We start from the raw sequence: 13,374 nt of genomic DNA on the forward strand, positions 1-13,374 counted from the left end.
ATCCAGGCTCCAGGCTGACAGCAGAGAGCCGGATGTGAGGCTCGAACCCATCAACTGTTGAGATCATGACCCGAGCTGAAGTCAGATGCTAACCAACTGAGCCACCCAGGTACCCCTCAATAAAACTACTTTCAAAAAAGGCACACAGATGGTATTTAAAGTCATGAATGGGGGCGCCTGGGTGACTCAGTCGGTTAAGCGTCCGACTTCAGCTCAGGTCACGATCTCGCGGTCCGTGAGTTTGAGCCCCGCGTCGGGCTCTGGGCTGGTGGCTCAGAGCCTGGAGCCTGCTTCCGATTCTGTGTCTCCTTCTCTCTCTGCCCCTCCCCCGTTCATGCTCTGTCTCTCTCTGTCTCAAAAATAAATAAAACGTTAAAAAAAATTAAAAAAAAAAATAAAGTCATGAATGGTTAAGAACTCCTGGGAAGGGTATAGACAGAGAAGTTTGAGAATTAAATCTTGGGAAGTCAAAGGCTGGAGATAAGAAAGATCAAGCAAAGGAGGCAATTTTAGGAAGAGTAGTGTCCTAGAAGCCAAAAGTGTTTTAAGAGCGTTTCAAATTAAAGTTAAGAAATAGCCACTGGACCTAGTAGCTGAGACAGGAGGAGCCTGGAAGCAGAGTCTTATGTGGAAGGGAAGGGGGAGATTATAAGGGAAGCTTCCAGGGCATTTCTGATAGATGTGGGCTCTGAGCATAGAGGGAGAACTGGATTACAGGGTGGGAGAAATCCTTGGAGGTTTGGCTTTGCATTGTAGTCGAGGCCTCGGCCAAATTCTGTCATGGCCAACATGATGGTGCGAATGGGGTGTTGGAATGGTCATCTTGCCTGGGCCTCACATGCACTCAGAGTAAGAAATTTATAAACTTAAAAACAATTTTTTTTAACGTTTATTTATTTTCGAGACAATGCAAGAGACAGAGTGCAAGCAATGGAGGGGCAGACAGAGGGAAACACAGAATCCGAAGCAGAATCTAGGTTCTGGGCTATCAGCCCAGAGCCTGATGCGGGGCTCGAACTCACGAACTGTGAGATCGTGACCTGAGCTGAAGTCAGACACTCAACCCTCAGCTGACTGAGCCACTCAGGCACCCCAGAAATTTATAAACTTTTGATGTTGTTTCCAAATGGCCGTACATGTAGTCTTCTGTATTTCGTTCACTAGAAATTTGAGTTTTTAGAATCTACAATTTTTATAACCATGTTCCTTCCACTTTTGATATATCAGGAGGCCTAAGAAGTGAGAGTGGCCTGGATCTTACTCAACCTCAGAGAAGGTGAGGTAGGTGAGGTGTCAAAGCGCAAAATTTAAGAAGGCAAATGCAGAGTCCCTGGGATGAGTGTACCTTACACACCTCTTTTGCCTCACCCACCTCAGACACCACCAGGGGGTATGTCTGCTCTCTACCCCTGTGGGCCTCTATAAGTCAGGTGTCCTGGAGAAGTTAAGACTTTCTACTCTGGGTGGGGGTGGACAGGATATACTGGAAAGACAAAAATGATTATCGTGCCTCCATTAGCCCAAAAGTGGGTATACACTGCCACCCCGTGGCCACCCAGGATCGGACTCCAGGACTATTTTCAGAATGGCACCGGCAGAAGGCAAGACCAAGACACACACCATCTTACCCACCCCTGCATTTCTTCAAGTTAGCAGGTTTTCCTGCTGTTCAGACACACAAAGAAATGACTGTTCAACAAGTCTTTATTAACAGAGACAGGTGGACAGACATCAAGGGCAGTATGTGGAAGCTGTGATGAGGGTGTACGTGTGCAGAAAAGGCCTTTGTAGGCCAGGGATGGCCCCCTGGACCTAGGCTAACTTCTCTAGGTCCTCTGCCCAGCAGTGGGCCCTGAGCTGAGGCCAGCCTCCCCCAGTCACACTCCTAAGGGACGAATGGGGAAAGGCATGGGGTCTTTCAGGATAGAAGGACCCTGATCTCAGCATTCTCCATTCTTACAGTTCTCCCAGCTGACTTAGTTGCTAAGAGTGGGGACAGGCCATGAGAACACTTGCATAGTAAGGGGAACAGAATGAGGTAAGGCATATGGTGAGGATGGGGAGATGAGGGGGGGCCTCCACAGGCAGCTCCCACCTCAGCTGCTGTTGGGTTGAAGGGTCAGGCCCAGACAGAGTATAATACCTACACCCATCACCAACTCCAGAGCCTTGACTGGTGGCAGGAAAGCTCTGGAAAAGGCTTGAGTTAGTGATTCAAGCTTGTGGTATGTCCGAATATGACTGGCCCCTTGGTACATGTAGGGTTCCCTCTCTGGATGGTTGTGAACGTATGATGCTGCCGTACACATGGGATTGTATCTGCATGTATGTCCCATATGTTCCCACGAGTCTCTGTATTTGGTTACATAAGCATGTGTGTCCCTGCTCGTACATCAGGAACTTAGTAGTTGCATGTTGTGTCCCTGTCTTTTCACATGGGCTCCAGAAAGTGGATGTATGCAGGCCTGCCTGCTCCTGTCCATCCACAGGTCCTCGTTCAGGCCTGGCTGGTCAGGGGTCCTGGCCAAAGAGGTAGGTGGTGAGCTCAAGCCGGAGGCCCCGGGCATAGGCGCGAAGAGTATAGAAGAGCGTGAGGAAGTCCTGGGTGCTGAAGATTGTGTCAGCCAGTGCGAAGGCCAAGGTAGATGGGATGACACCCCGACCATACTCCACCATCCATGTATTTGGCCCCCATTCCACAGCTGTTGCCTCACCAGGCCCGTGGACCACGGTCTCCCCTAGAGGACAGGGAGCACCCACATAAGGAGCCTAGCCCTTCCATTGCTGCCACCTCCCTAGCCCGTGGGCTGTCTAGGGGCAAGAAACAGAGCAGGAGCATCAGGAAAGGAAAAAGCCTTACCTCACTGGCCTGGTCGCCCATCTGGAAGAGTAAGAAGCCAAGATGGCCACTCCTAAGTTTTCCTCTGTGGCATCACCTGGCTCATGTCCTCTTTGGGGGTAAGCCAAGGAGGGCCACCTCACATGGCCAGGGGCCACTGTATGGGAGTCCTGGAAGTCTGCATTCCCACGCCTCACTCATGTCAGGCAGAAATTTAGCTAAACTTGGGCTGGGCCTGTTAGATAGGGAGGGGTGGTTATAAGACTTGTGTGGCTGTCTGAGAAATGTTCAATTATAATGCCTGTCATGCCTATAACTTATCAATCTGAAACTTATGTGGAAATCCATAGGTCTACTTTTTATGTAAAAAAATGTTTCACTATAGAAAAAATGAAGACAACTGTCTGTCTTGTCTTTGGGGGTATGACAGCATATCTGATTACCCAACTGTCTCTCCAACAACTGCTGGAATATTGGATGAATAAAACAGTGTCTTGGTATATAAAAATCGGACGTGGTTAACAGGAAGTGGTTAAGTTTTGTTTCCTTTTGACAGAAGTCCTTGGACAGGGGCCCTTGGACCTGCTTCAACCAATAATGACCTGTGGCTTATCTGAGGGGTAAGGGAACTGAGGGGAGAGCCCCCAACATACCCCCTTTCCATGCCATGACCCTCCTCCAATTATGGGCACCCCAGAATGAAGGGACCCACCTGGGTAGAAGACCTCACTTTTGGTAGTGCCCTCTCTCCACTGGTGGAAGGTGCCAGAGATGATGGTGTCGGAAATCTCAGCCCAGTAGCGCCCTGAGGGACAATCAGATGGACACCGAATATCAGGGTATCAGCACCAATATATGTCTTGGCCAAACATCCGAAAGGAGGGCATGGACCCTTGTACAGCCCCAGCCTCCCAGTTCGGCCCGCTGCCAGCACTGACCCGAGTGGCCGCCAGAGCCCAGGGCGGTGCCGAAGAGCAGCACGTACTCGGACAGCGAGGCGTGCAGAAGGCACATGGCGCCCATCCAGCCGCCCGCGTTCACAAACACCCACTGCAGCTCCTCGTCGGGCAGCACGTGGCCTGGGTGCAGCCGCCGTAATTCCACGATCAGCCGAGAGAACGCCAGCTCGTGGTCCAACCCTGGCGGAGGCAGAGGAACAACAGAATCTAAGCTAGAATCACTCGGAACTCGGGAAAGACGTCTCTGAAACTCCCAACTAAGCTCGGGCCTCCCCAGACCCCTGCCCTCCACCCGTTCGCTCCCCCGGTGACCCGTCGGCTCACCCGCATACTGCCGGGCCAGCTGCGCGATCTCTTCGTGCTGGAAGACGAAGCTTTGCGTGCCCAGCCAGAGCCAGACCACCTGGGCCAGCACAGCAGCGGCAGCCAGGAGCAGCGCGGCCCACACCCACCGCCGGCCCACGGCCCACTGCATCCCGGAAGGCGTCCTAGCAGGGAGAAGTGAAGAAACAAACCGGGGCGTGGAGCTGTGACTTTTACTGCCTCAAAACCTGCGGCGCGCAGTTCACAACCGTACCCCCGCCACAGTCGTGGTACGGCTCGCCCTGGCCAATCAGAACAGTCCGAACACCCGGGCACCACCCCCTTGGGTTGAACCATTTCCTCGCGGGGAGTGTGGAGCGCCGAGGAGTGGGGTGGAGCTGCGCGCGTGACGCGATGGGACGGGGCTAAACCCTCCTAGCTGTCAGTGTTAGGGCCTAAGAGCGAGGTCTTTCCGAGTTCCTTACCGCGTGTGGGTGGCTGTGACAAGCAGAGTGGATTGGCCCCCTTCTCAAATTTGCAGCAGGCGATCGACTTGTGATTGTGATCTTTGCTAGCACAAAAAGTGGGAGGAGGCGCTTCTACCTAGGAAAAGTACGGAAGGCTTTCTGGAGGCGGTGACGCCTCTAAATGGTGTTTAGAAAAATGGGGAGGGGCATTCAGCGAATGAGACGTACTGTAAGAACAAAAGCACTATGAAGAGACAGCAAGGAGTCTTTTGGGGCCTTTTGGGGCCTACGATTCATTCTTTGTTTTGGAGCACAAAATGTGAGAGGAGAGCATTGTACACCAACAGGGTTATGGGGAGGGGAATGATAAAGGAAGAGAAGCAAAAGAGAAAAGCGGCAGCAGGGTGCAGTGATTAAGAAAGAAACGCTGGAACTGGATTGGTTGTTAAAAGACTGGCTCCTGCCAACCTACCAGTTGTGTGATTTTGGGTAAGCTACTTAAGCCCTGTGACTCGGTTTTCTCATCTGGAAAGTGGGATGAATAAAAGTGTCTACCTCATAGTACATACCTTAATTGTGATGAAGGTTAAATGAGTTAATATTTATAAAGCAATTAGCGCCTGGCAAGTGGTGTCATATGTGTTAGTTACATAAATAAAACACAAAGGAGAAAAGAACTAGAAGGACACAGCATCACACATGATAGTGATGGAATGAAGGGTCAACACAGTCAAATGTAATTAAGAGGTCTGATAAAATGATGGGAAATGGTCATTAGGTTTCTCAGTAAGGGCATGCAGCAGAGATGATGCTATACAAATCTATTTCTTTTTGCTCTTGGGCAGCCATATTACATTCCACAGTATACTCTGTAGCAGATGAAGCCATATGATTGTGTTCTGGCCAATGAAGTATAGGCAGGAATGAGGTATGCCACTTCCAGGTCTGGCTCCCAACGTCCTCTGTGAAATTCTTTACATTCTTACTCTTCCCCCATCTAATATCTTAGTAATAGGGAATTAAGTAGTGGAGAATTTTGAATGCTGCTTCGCCTCTCCCCCCACAATACACTTGCTAAGCCACTGAGTGGGGGGGGGGGGGGTGTTGTTTGCTACAGTAACTAAGTTTACTTAACCTATTACAGGCTGCTAGACATATTACAGTGTATCGTGTAGGTAAGAGTAGAGGCTGGGAAGCTGGACTATTTTCTGAGAAACTTGGCCAAGAAGGGAAAGATAAAGAAGGGATTATCTAGAGGGGAATGCATGGTGGAGGGAACATGTTTTTGTATTGGCTCTGGCTTCTGTGATGCTTCTGAGCTGCCCATTCTCTTAAGAACCTTGAGGCTGAGGGGCTAACCCCCAAATCTGGTCTCTGCACCCCTGTTCCAAGCAAAGCCCTCTGGGACTGTCTAGGCCTGTGGCTCCCTTGGTCTTTCACAAGGATAGCACACAATGCTTTAAAAAAAATGGTCACAGCCATATTCTCCAGATGTTGTTAAGAAATCAAATTCAACCGAGGGGCGCCTGGGTGGCTCAGGCGGTTAAGCATCTGACTTCAGCTCAGGTCATGATCTCACAGTTTGTGAGTTTGAGCCCTGCATCCAGCCCTGTGCTGACAGCTCAGAGCCTAGAGTCTGCTTCGGATTCTGTGTCTCCCACTCTCTCTGCCCCTTCCCTGCTTGCATTCTGTCTCTCTCAAAAATAAATAAGCATTAAAGATTAAAAAATAAAATAAAATTCAACCAAGTAAATTTGAAGATATAATTGGCCTTATTAAACAATTAATGAATCAGGCAGCACCCCATCTAGCAAGTAGAAAGGACCTCCAAGCAAGAGATACACAAAATGGAAGATTTTTATAGGAAGAAATCTGGAAAAAAAAGTTTTTAGCAAAAGAAAAGGACTGTTCCAGGCAAGTTTCTTTTCTGTTAGGGGGAAGAGCAGGGGATCTTACCATGCAGATTACCTTATCTTCCTCTGGGGGAAGGAAAGGGCCCCATTGGTGCTAATTAGAAAATTCCTGACTGACCAGTTAAGACTACATCTCTGGGAAGGTTGAAACTGATGGGGTTTTATAGTGATGAGGGTTTGGAGCTGACAGCCAAGAGAGAATTTTCTTGAGACGTCTTTGGTGCAAAAAAGGTGATTTTATTAAAGCACAGGAACAAGACTCGTGGGCAGAAAGAGCTGCACTGGGATTGTGCAGAGTGACTGGTTACCTACTATGGAGTTGAGGGAGGTAAAGGCAAAAGGGAGACCTACAGGAGGACTTTGATGTGCTAAAGAAGACTTATACAAAAGATGCCTGCCACCTTGCTATTGCCAAGCTAAGGTTGTTTTCCCTCTAGTAAGGCATTAACATTAAAACAGTAGGAGGTTCCTGGAGAAAAGTTACACTCTATTTTTACCTCAAGTATTTGTCAATGGGCTGCAGGTTATGAGGAAATTTAATTTTACCTGCCATTTCCTTCTTCCCTTTGTACCCTGTATCACCATGGAGGGGAGGGTGATACTAGGGGTTCCAGGAAACTGGGTCTGTAGGTTTCTGGAGATTAGGCTATTGATAAGATTGCCTTTTTCTTGTAATTTACTAAGATATTTGTAAACCGATGGAGACTCATGTGCTGTATGACTGTGATCTCTGTCAGTTGGCCATTTGTTTTCTTTCCTTTCCTTTGCTCTTGGGCAGCCCAGGAATGCCTGAGGAATATCACACATATCCTACCTGGTGTGTGTGTGTGTACATGCGCTTTGTCCTCAGCTTGCCTTTTGCTCCCTCATCAAAACCACAATTAGTTTAGGCATTAAGCCCCAGTTTGGAGACTCCACTTAAGTGATTCCGGTTTGGGCCTGTGGTTTTCTTTTTAACAATGTTGCAGAAGAGATCACTCCTCTGGGATTTTATAGGCAGAGAGCTCCATAGGCCCCATCTCAGCCATTCTATTCTTCCCCCAAAAGTGATCTTGGGGAGACAGAGGGGAGGTTTGGAAATGTTCCTGAAGAGATGTTTCTGAAAGGGATTAGGAATTAGTTGGTATGATCCAAGAAGTGGCACCAAAGCATTGGTGTTCTTGGAAAAATAGAGCTGCCTCCAAAATCCAGTGACCCCAACAACAAAGATAGCTGAGAGAGAAAGGAAAGCAAATCTTGTATCTCAGCTCCACCCCCACCCCACCCCCAAGGATGAAAAGCCAGTGGTACGTGTAAAATCCTTGTTTCTCAGTTCCCTGCTCCCTGCCGCCTACCTAGTGGCCTCTTCAGATTCCAGTCTGAGGACCTAGGGCAGAGATTAGGTAAATGAACTGTGACCCAGTTTTTGCATTTGAGCTGCAAAACACCTGGGTTGACCTGGCCTGGGTTGGGGGAAGGGGCCTTCCTGCTACTGCCAAGCTCTGTCCTGAGTCTCACTGAAATCTCAGAGCCATTTTAGAGCAGTGAGAAGAATCTGGAAACTTGGGTTCAAATTTTAGCTTGGCCAGTCATCCTCTGGGTGAACTTGATGCTTCTGTTCCTCACTGTGGAATGAGGAGGAGGTTCAAACAATATTTAGACATCTCTCTAAAATTGCTAGGGGAGAGGGCACCTGGGTAACTCGGTTGAGTGTCCAACTTCGACTCAGGTCATGATCTCACAGTTTGTGAGTTCAAGCCCCATATCAGGCTTGCTGCTGTTAGCATAGAAGCCCACTTCAGATCCTCTGTCCTCCTCTCTCTGTCCCTCCTCCACGTCCCCGCTTGCGTTCTCTTAAAAATAAATAAAACATTAAAAAAAAAAAAAGTGCTAGAGGAAGGGCATTGGGTGGCTCAGTCAGTTGAACTTCTGATTCTTGATTTCGGCTCAGGTCATGATCTCAGGAGTTGGTGAGATCGAGCCCTGCATCAAGATTGAGTCCTGCTCCGCCCTATCAGTGTGGGGGCCTGCTTCGGATAGTCTCTCTCTCTCTCTCTACCCCACCCCCCACCCTTACCCTGCTTGTGCTCTCTCTCTAAAAGAATAAACATTAAAAAAAAAAAAAAGTCTACAACTCTTTTAATGTTTATTTATTTTTGAGAGAGAGAGATACAGAGCACAAGTAGGGGAGGGGCAGAGTCGGATGTTTAACCGACTGAGCCACCCAGGCATCCCAAGAAGAGTTTACAACTCTTGATCTCGGGGTGATGAGTTTGAGCCCCACGTTTGGTGTAGTAAGTACTTAAAATAAAATCTTAAAATAATAAATCAATGTGCCAGCAGAGGGATTGATTTGAATTTTATCCTAGTATTAGCCAATTGGTTTGATCCAAGGAAACATTGGGAGAAGGGAAAGGGGTATGTAAAGGAAACACCCCTGATCCCACCTAGATGGTGGCTGGAGCTACTGATAGTCAAGCCCTCTCCCCACTTTCAGGTTTCTTGTAGCCCTCTCACACTGCCCACTTCTTGTGCTTTAGGCATGAGCATATAAGAGAGAGAATATGGTTACTTAGCCTTTTTTTCCCCCAAACCTGTTCTCCTGCCTGGAGGGGATGGGGTATGATTTTGGTAAAGTATTTACCCCTCCATGTAACAGCTGAGGCCAGGGGTACAGCTGAAGCAGATCAATCCCACCCTCACCGCCATGCTAGTTTGCCTCTTCTACACCATAAGCATTGAGCAAGTAAGTGAGGTGATTGTGGATCCAGGGTTATATCCTTACTTGGCCGTAGAACTTAAGCCGCGGGAGGGCCGAGGCCATGCCTGACTTGTGTAGAGGATCCCTTTGTCCTACGTGGAGCCTGGTGTCTGGCACACAGTAAATATTCATAGATATTCAGTAAATATTTGCTAAACAAATGACCTCGAATAGAGCAAAGAAATCTTCTAAGCAGCTTGGAGCTGAGGAATCTGCCATAAGCAGCTTTTACAGAGATTCTTCTAGGGTAGTAACTTAGCCCTGGGGTGTACGGGGAGGACCAAAGTCACCCCCCAAAATGCCAGGCTTTCCAGAGTCCCGCCCGCGGTTGAGCGGGCGGGCCCTTACGCAGTCACGTGCAGGCATATGGCCAATCACCGGGGGAGAGGCGGGGCATACCCAGAGGGTGGGAAGAGTCCGCGCTGCTGACTTTTCAGACGAATTCCACACCCGCAAGTGGTCTGATGTCGCGCAGCGGATCAGTTCCTGAGCAGCGCCAGCAGGCGTCGGAGGCGGACGCCACGGCCACAGCCTTCCGGGCGAGCGGTAACCGCAGGGCTTCTGGGACTCGCTGGGACGCGGAACCGAGCCCTCCCTTTCCTTAGGAAGTTATCGTCCCTACCCCCAGGTCCGCGCGCCCACCCAGGCAGGCCTGCGAGACGAAGGGACACGCCTGAGTTGGGGCCGGAGGTTAATTGGAGCTGGAAAAGCTCAAGCCCCGGCCTTTAGCTCCTTCCTGAACGGGACAGGGCCAAGAGGGTGCTTCCGAACTTGGGCCTGCTAGTGAGTGAGACCTAGGACAGAGGTGGTCTGAGAGTTTGGCTGACTGATCGTGCCTCTCTGTCCCCAGAACATCAGCATATCCGCTATAACCCACTACAAGATGAGTGGGTGCTGGTGTCAGCTCACCGCATGAAGCGGCCCTGGCAGGGGCAAGTAGAGCCCCCGCTCTTGAAGACAGTTCCCCGCCACGACCCCCACAACCCTCTGTGTCCCGGGGCCACACGGGCCAATGGAGAGGTAAGACTTTAGAACCTACATGTGCAGCTGGGCCAGGAGTAGTAGCTTCCCCTTAGAGCTGCCCCTCACCCACAAGGAAGTGGACCTCCTTCTGGGTCATGTCGCACCAAGTCTTTCTGATCCCACAGCAGGCCTTCCACACTCCCTTGTAACCTGTCCAGCCCCTGAAGCCTGCCAGATGACAGGTGGGTATGAAGCAGCAAATGCTTCTAGCCCATTCTTGTCAGTAGGTGAATCCCTACTATGATGGCACCTTCCTGTTTGACAACGACTTCCCAGCTCTGCAGCCTGATGCCCCCAGTCCAGGTAACCTGGCTCTAGATGCTGTTGGAAAGAGAGGCTGGACCTCTTGGGGGACTTCTGCTGCAGAGAGTGATACCCCTCTTTCTCAGGACCCAGTGATCATCCCCTTTTCCAAGCAGAGGCTGCTCGAGGAGTTTGGTAACTATGGATTTCTTCACTTACCTTCATCCCAGGGCTTGGACTGAGCACGGGAGTTGGACCCTGCCCCTAGCACAGCCAAGCCCTATATCTGTCATCTCTCCCTCCATCACCACCTAGTAAGGTCATGTGCTTCCACCCCTGGTCGGATGTAACACTGCCACTCATGTCAGTCCCTGAGATCCGCACTGTCGTCGATGCCTGGGCCTCAGTGACAGAGGAGCTGGGTGCCCAGTACCCTTGGGTGCAGGTCTGTGAGGTCGCACCTTTCCCCGAATGGGCAGAGAGGGGGTGGTGCAGCTTTGGTTCTGGGAAGTGGTATTCCTGTTTTCACAGGGTGTGGTCTGGAGGGGCTGATTTGGTGTCTCTTTGGCTACTAAAGCTCCCTATCCCTACTTGATAGATCTTTGAAAACAAAGGGGCCATGATGGGCTGTTCCAACCCCCACCCCCACTGTCAGGTAAGTGAGTCAGGGGCTCCAGCGGATTTCTGGGGTGAGTCCAAGACAGTCCTGTGGGGAAGGGAACTAGAGGGACAGAGTAAGTATGCTTGTAATGTGGAGGCTTGGGGGTGAAGGATCTATCTGCCTATTCTCTCCTCCTGCCCCTTGATAGGTGTGGGCCAGTAGTTTCCTGCCAGATATTGCCCAGCGTGAGGAGCGATCTCAGCGGGCCTATCAAAGTCAGCATGGAGAGCCCCTGCTTATGGAGTATGGCCACCAGGAGCTGCTCAGAAGGGTAGGAGAAAGCCAGACCCTGTTTCCCCAAGGAGCCCCTAACCTCACCCCAAAAGAGAAAGGTGTGTGAAGGACGCTAGAAGGAAAATAGCAGAGAGACTTGATGGGAAGCCATAGCAGTAATCTAAAGGAAAGATGATGGTGGGTTAGATTAGAATGGTAGTGGTGGAGGTGGTAAGAAGCCATTAGATTCTGGGTATATTTTTTCTTCTCCTGCCTATCTGCTGACAACCCCCACCCCTCCACCTTGATGACTTCATCTCCAATTGGTCTGGCCAGGAACGTCTGGTCTTAACCAGTGAGCACTGGTTAGTATTGGTCCCCTTTTGGGCAGTGTGGCCCTTCCAGACACTGCTGCTGCCCCGTAGGCATGTGCGGCGTCTGCCTGAGCTGACCCCTGCTGAGCGTGATGGTGAGTGTCCCAACTGGGACCCTGGGGCCAGGCACTGGGTACAGATGGCTCTGATAGGGCCAGCATCTGCGCCTCAGGCTGAGAGTCAGACTCTTGATTCCAGATCTAGCCTCCATCATGAAGAAGCTCTTAACCAAGTATGACAACCTATTTGAGACATCCTTTCCCTACTCCATGGGCTGGCACGGTAAGGCTTTTTGAGCCCCACCCATGTCTAGCCCCAACACCATTTCTGAGGTCCTGAGACCCAGCTCAGTGGACTGCAACCCCCAGCGGGCTTTGAAATACTTGCTGAGGGAAGTGTCCAGAGCAGGGATGCTGGGACTGAAGGTGGAACTGCAAACTTGGTGCAACTATGTCTCCCAGTGTTTTCCAATGTCTGGCCTACTCACTGGCAGGGAATGCTGGGAGATGTAGTTTTCAGGTACCTAGCCTGGTTTGGGTGTCGGGGCTAGTCTATAGAACTAAAAAATGGCCCTCCCCAATTATCTCTTTTTCCTGTCAGGTGCTCCCACAGGATCAGAGGCTGGAGCCAATTGGGACCATTGGCAGTTGCATGCTCATTACTACCCTCCACTCCTGCGCTCTGCCACCATCCGGAAATTCATGGTTGGCTATGAAATGCTTGCCCAGGCACAGAGGGACCTCACCCCTGAGCAGGTCAGGTTTCAGAGCACCCTGGTTCCTTGGGTTCCCTTTTCTCTCCCATTTCCCCAAAGGAGCCCAGTGATCATGACCCTGAGAACCTGTATAACATAGGCATTCCTGAGGACTCAGGAGCTGCTCAGCTCTAGCCTCTGGCTATTCTGGCAGTCCTTATCCTCAGCCTTCTGGTCCTACAAGCCTTCCCTCCGCTGTCTTCTAGGCACTCATTACCACTGTTCTACTCATACCACTTCATACCACCATTCTGGGCAGCCCTTATCCTCCCTCATTTGCCCCTGTTCCCTTTCAGGCTGCAGAGAGACTAAGGATGCTTCCTGAGGTTCATTACTGCCTGGGGCAGAAGGACAGGGAGACAGCAACCATCGCCTGACCACGCTGACCACAGGGCCTTCTGCTTGAGGGAACCAGGGCCTAGGGTTTGGGAAGATGTGGGATCAATAAAACTAAACTGTGTTTCTCAAACTTTAATCACATAGTCTAATGCCAGAGGATTATGAACTATAACCCTTAGGGATCTGGGTTAAAGGCACAGTGCCAGCCACAACTTTCCTTTGTCTACAGATGTGCAAAAACTTAGAGTACAAATATTCCACCCCAAATCTCTGAACAAAATTAATACTTAATGTTATGTCTGGCCTATAGATTCTTTTACTCCTGGAGTAAACAAAGGCATCACAGTTTAAGAAACTTTTAAAATCTTGTGTTCTTGTCTGTGGCTAAGGGTTTGGGAAAGCCAAAGCACCCTTTATTGCCACCCCTAGGGTGTCAGCTCATCAAACCTGGGCCTGAGGGTTTGGTGGGGAGCTGGTGAGCAAGATCCTGGTACCGGTGGTCAGTGGCCAGACACTGGGCTGCTGGCCAGAACCTTAGCTTTGTGA

At 50.2% G+C, this 13,374-nt stretch overlaps 2 protein-coding genes across 3 annotated transcripts; one reads left to right on the top strand and one right to left on the bottom strand.

Moving 5' to 3' along the window:
• Positions 1-1,686: 1,686 nt before the first annotated feature.
• Positions 1,687-4,385, bottom strand: SIGMAR1 (sigma non-opioid intracellular receptor 1). Its single transcript, XM_049625447.1, has 4 exons — positions 4,123-4,385; positions 3,778-3,978; positions 3,552-3,644; positions 1,687-2,738 (listed from the first exon to the last, which is right to left on the bottom strand). The coding sequence occupies exons 1-4, from the start codon at positions 4,271-4,273 to the stop codon at positions 2,512-2,514; spliced, it is 672 nt and encodes a 223-aa protein (XP_049481404.1). The 5' UTR covers positions 4,274-4,385; the 3' UTR covers positions 1,687-2,511.
• Positions 4,386-9,660: 5,275 nt separating this feature from the next.
• On the top strand, positions 9,661-12,964 carry GALT (galactose-1-phosphate uridylyltransferase). Of its 2 annotated transcripts, XM_049625351.1 has the most exons (11): positions 9,661-9,767; positions 10,072-10,241; positions 10,472-10,547; positions 10,634-10,682; positions 10,803-10,932; positions 11,086-11,142; positions 11,297-11,419; positions 11,698-11,830; positions 11,934-12,017; positions 12,336-12,490; positions 12,786-12,964. In XM_049625351.1, exons 1-11 carry the CDS (start codon positions 9,686-9,688, stop codon positions 12,864-12,866), a joined length of 1,140 nt encoding a protein of 379 aa, XP_049481308.1. In that variant the 5' UTR covers positions 9,661-9,685; the 3' UTR covers positions 12,867-12,964. The 2 variants fall into 2 exon arrangements, with proteins under 2 accessions (XP_049481308.1, XP_049481301.1); XM_049625344.1 differs by having other exon boundaries at positions 12,336-12,874.
• Positions 12,965-13,374: the final 410 nt, after the last annotated feature.

This window comes from Panthera uncia, chromosome D4, assembly GCF_023721935.1.
Source record: "Panthera uncia isolate 11264 chromosome D4, Puncia_PCG_1.0, whole genome shotgun sequence".
Classification (NCBI taxonomy): Eukaryota; Metazoa; Chordata; class Mammalia; order Carnivora; family Felidae; genus Panthera; species Panthera uncia.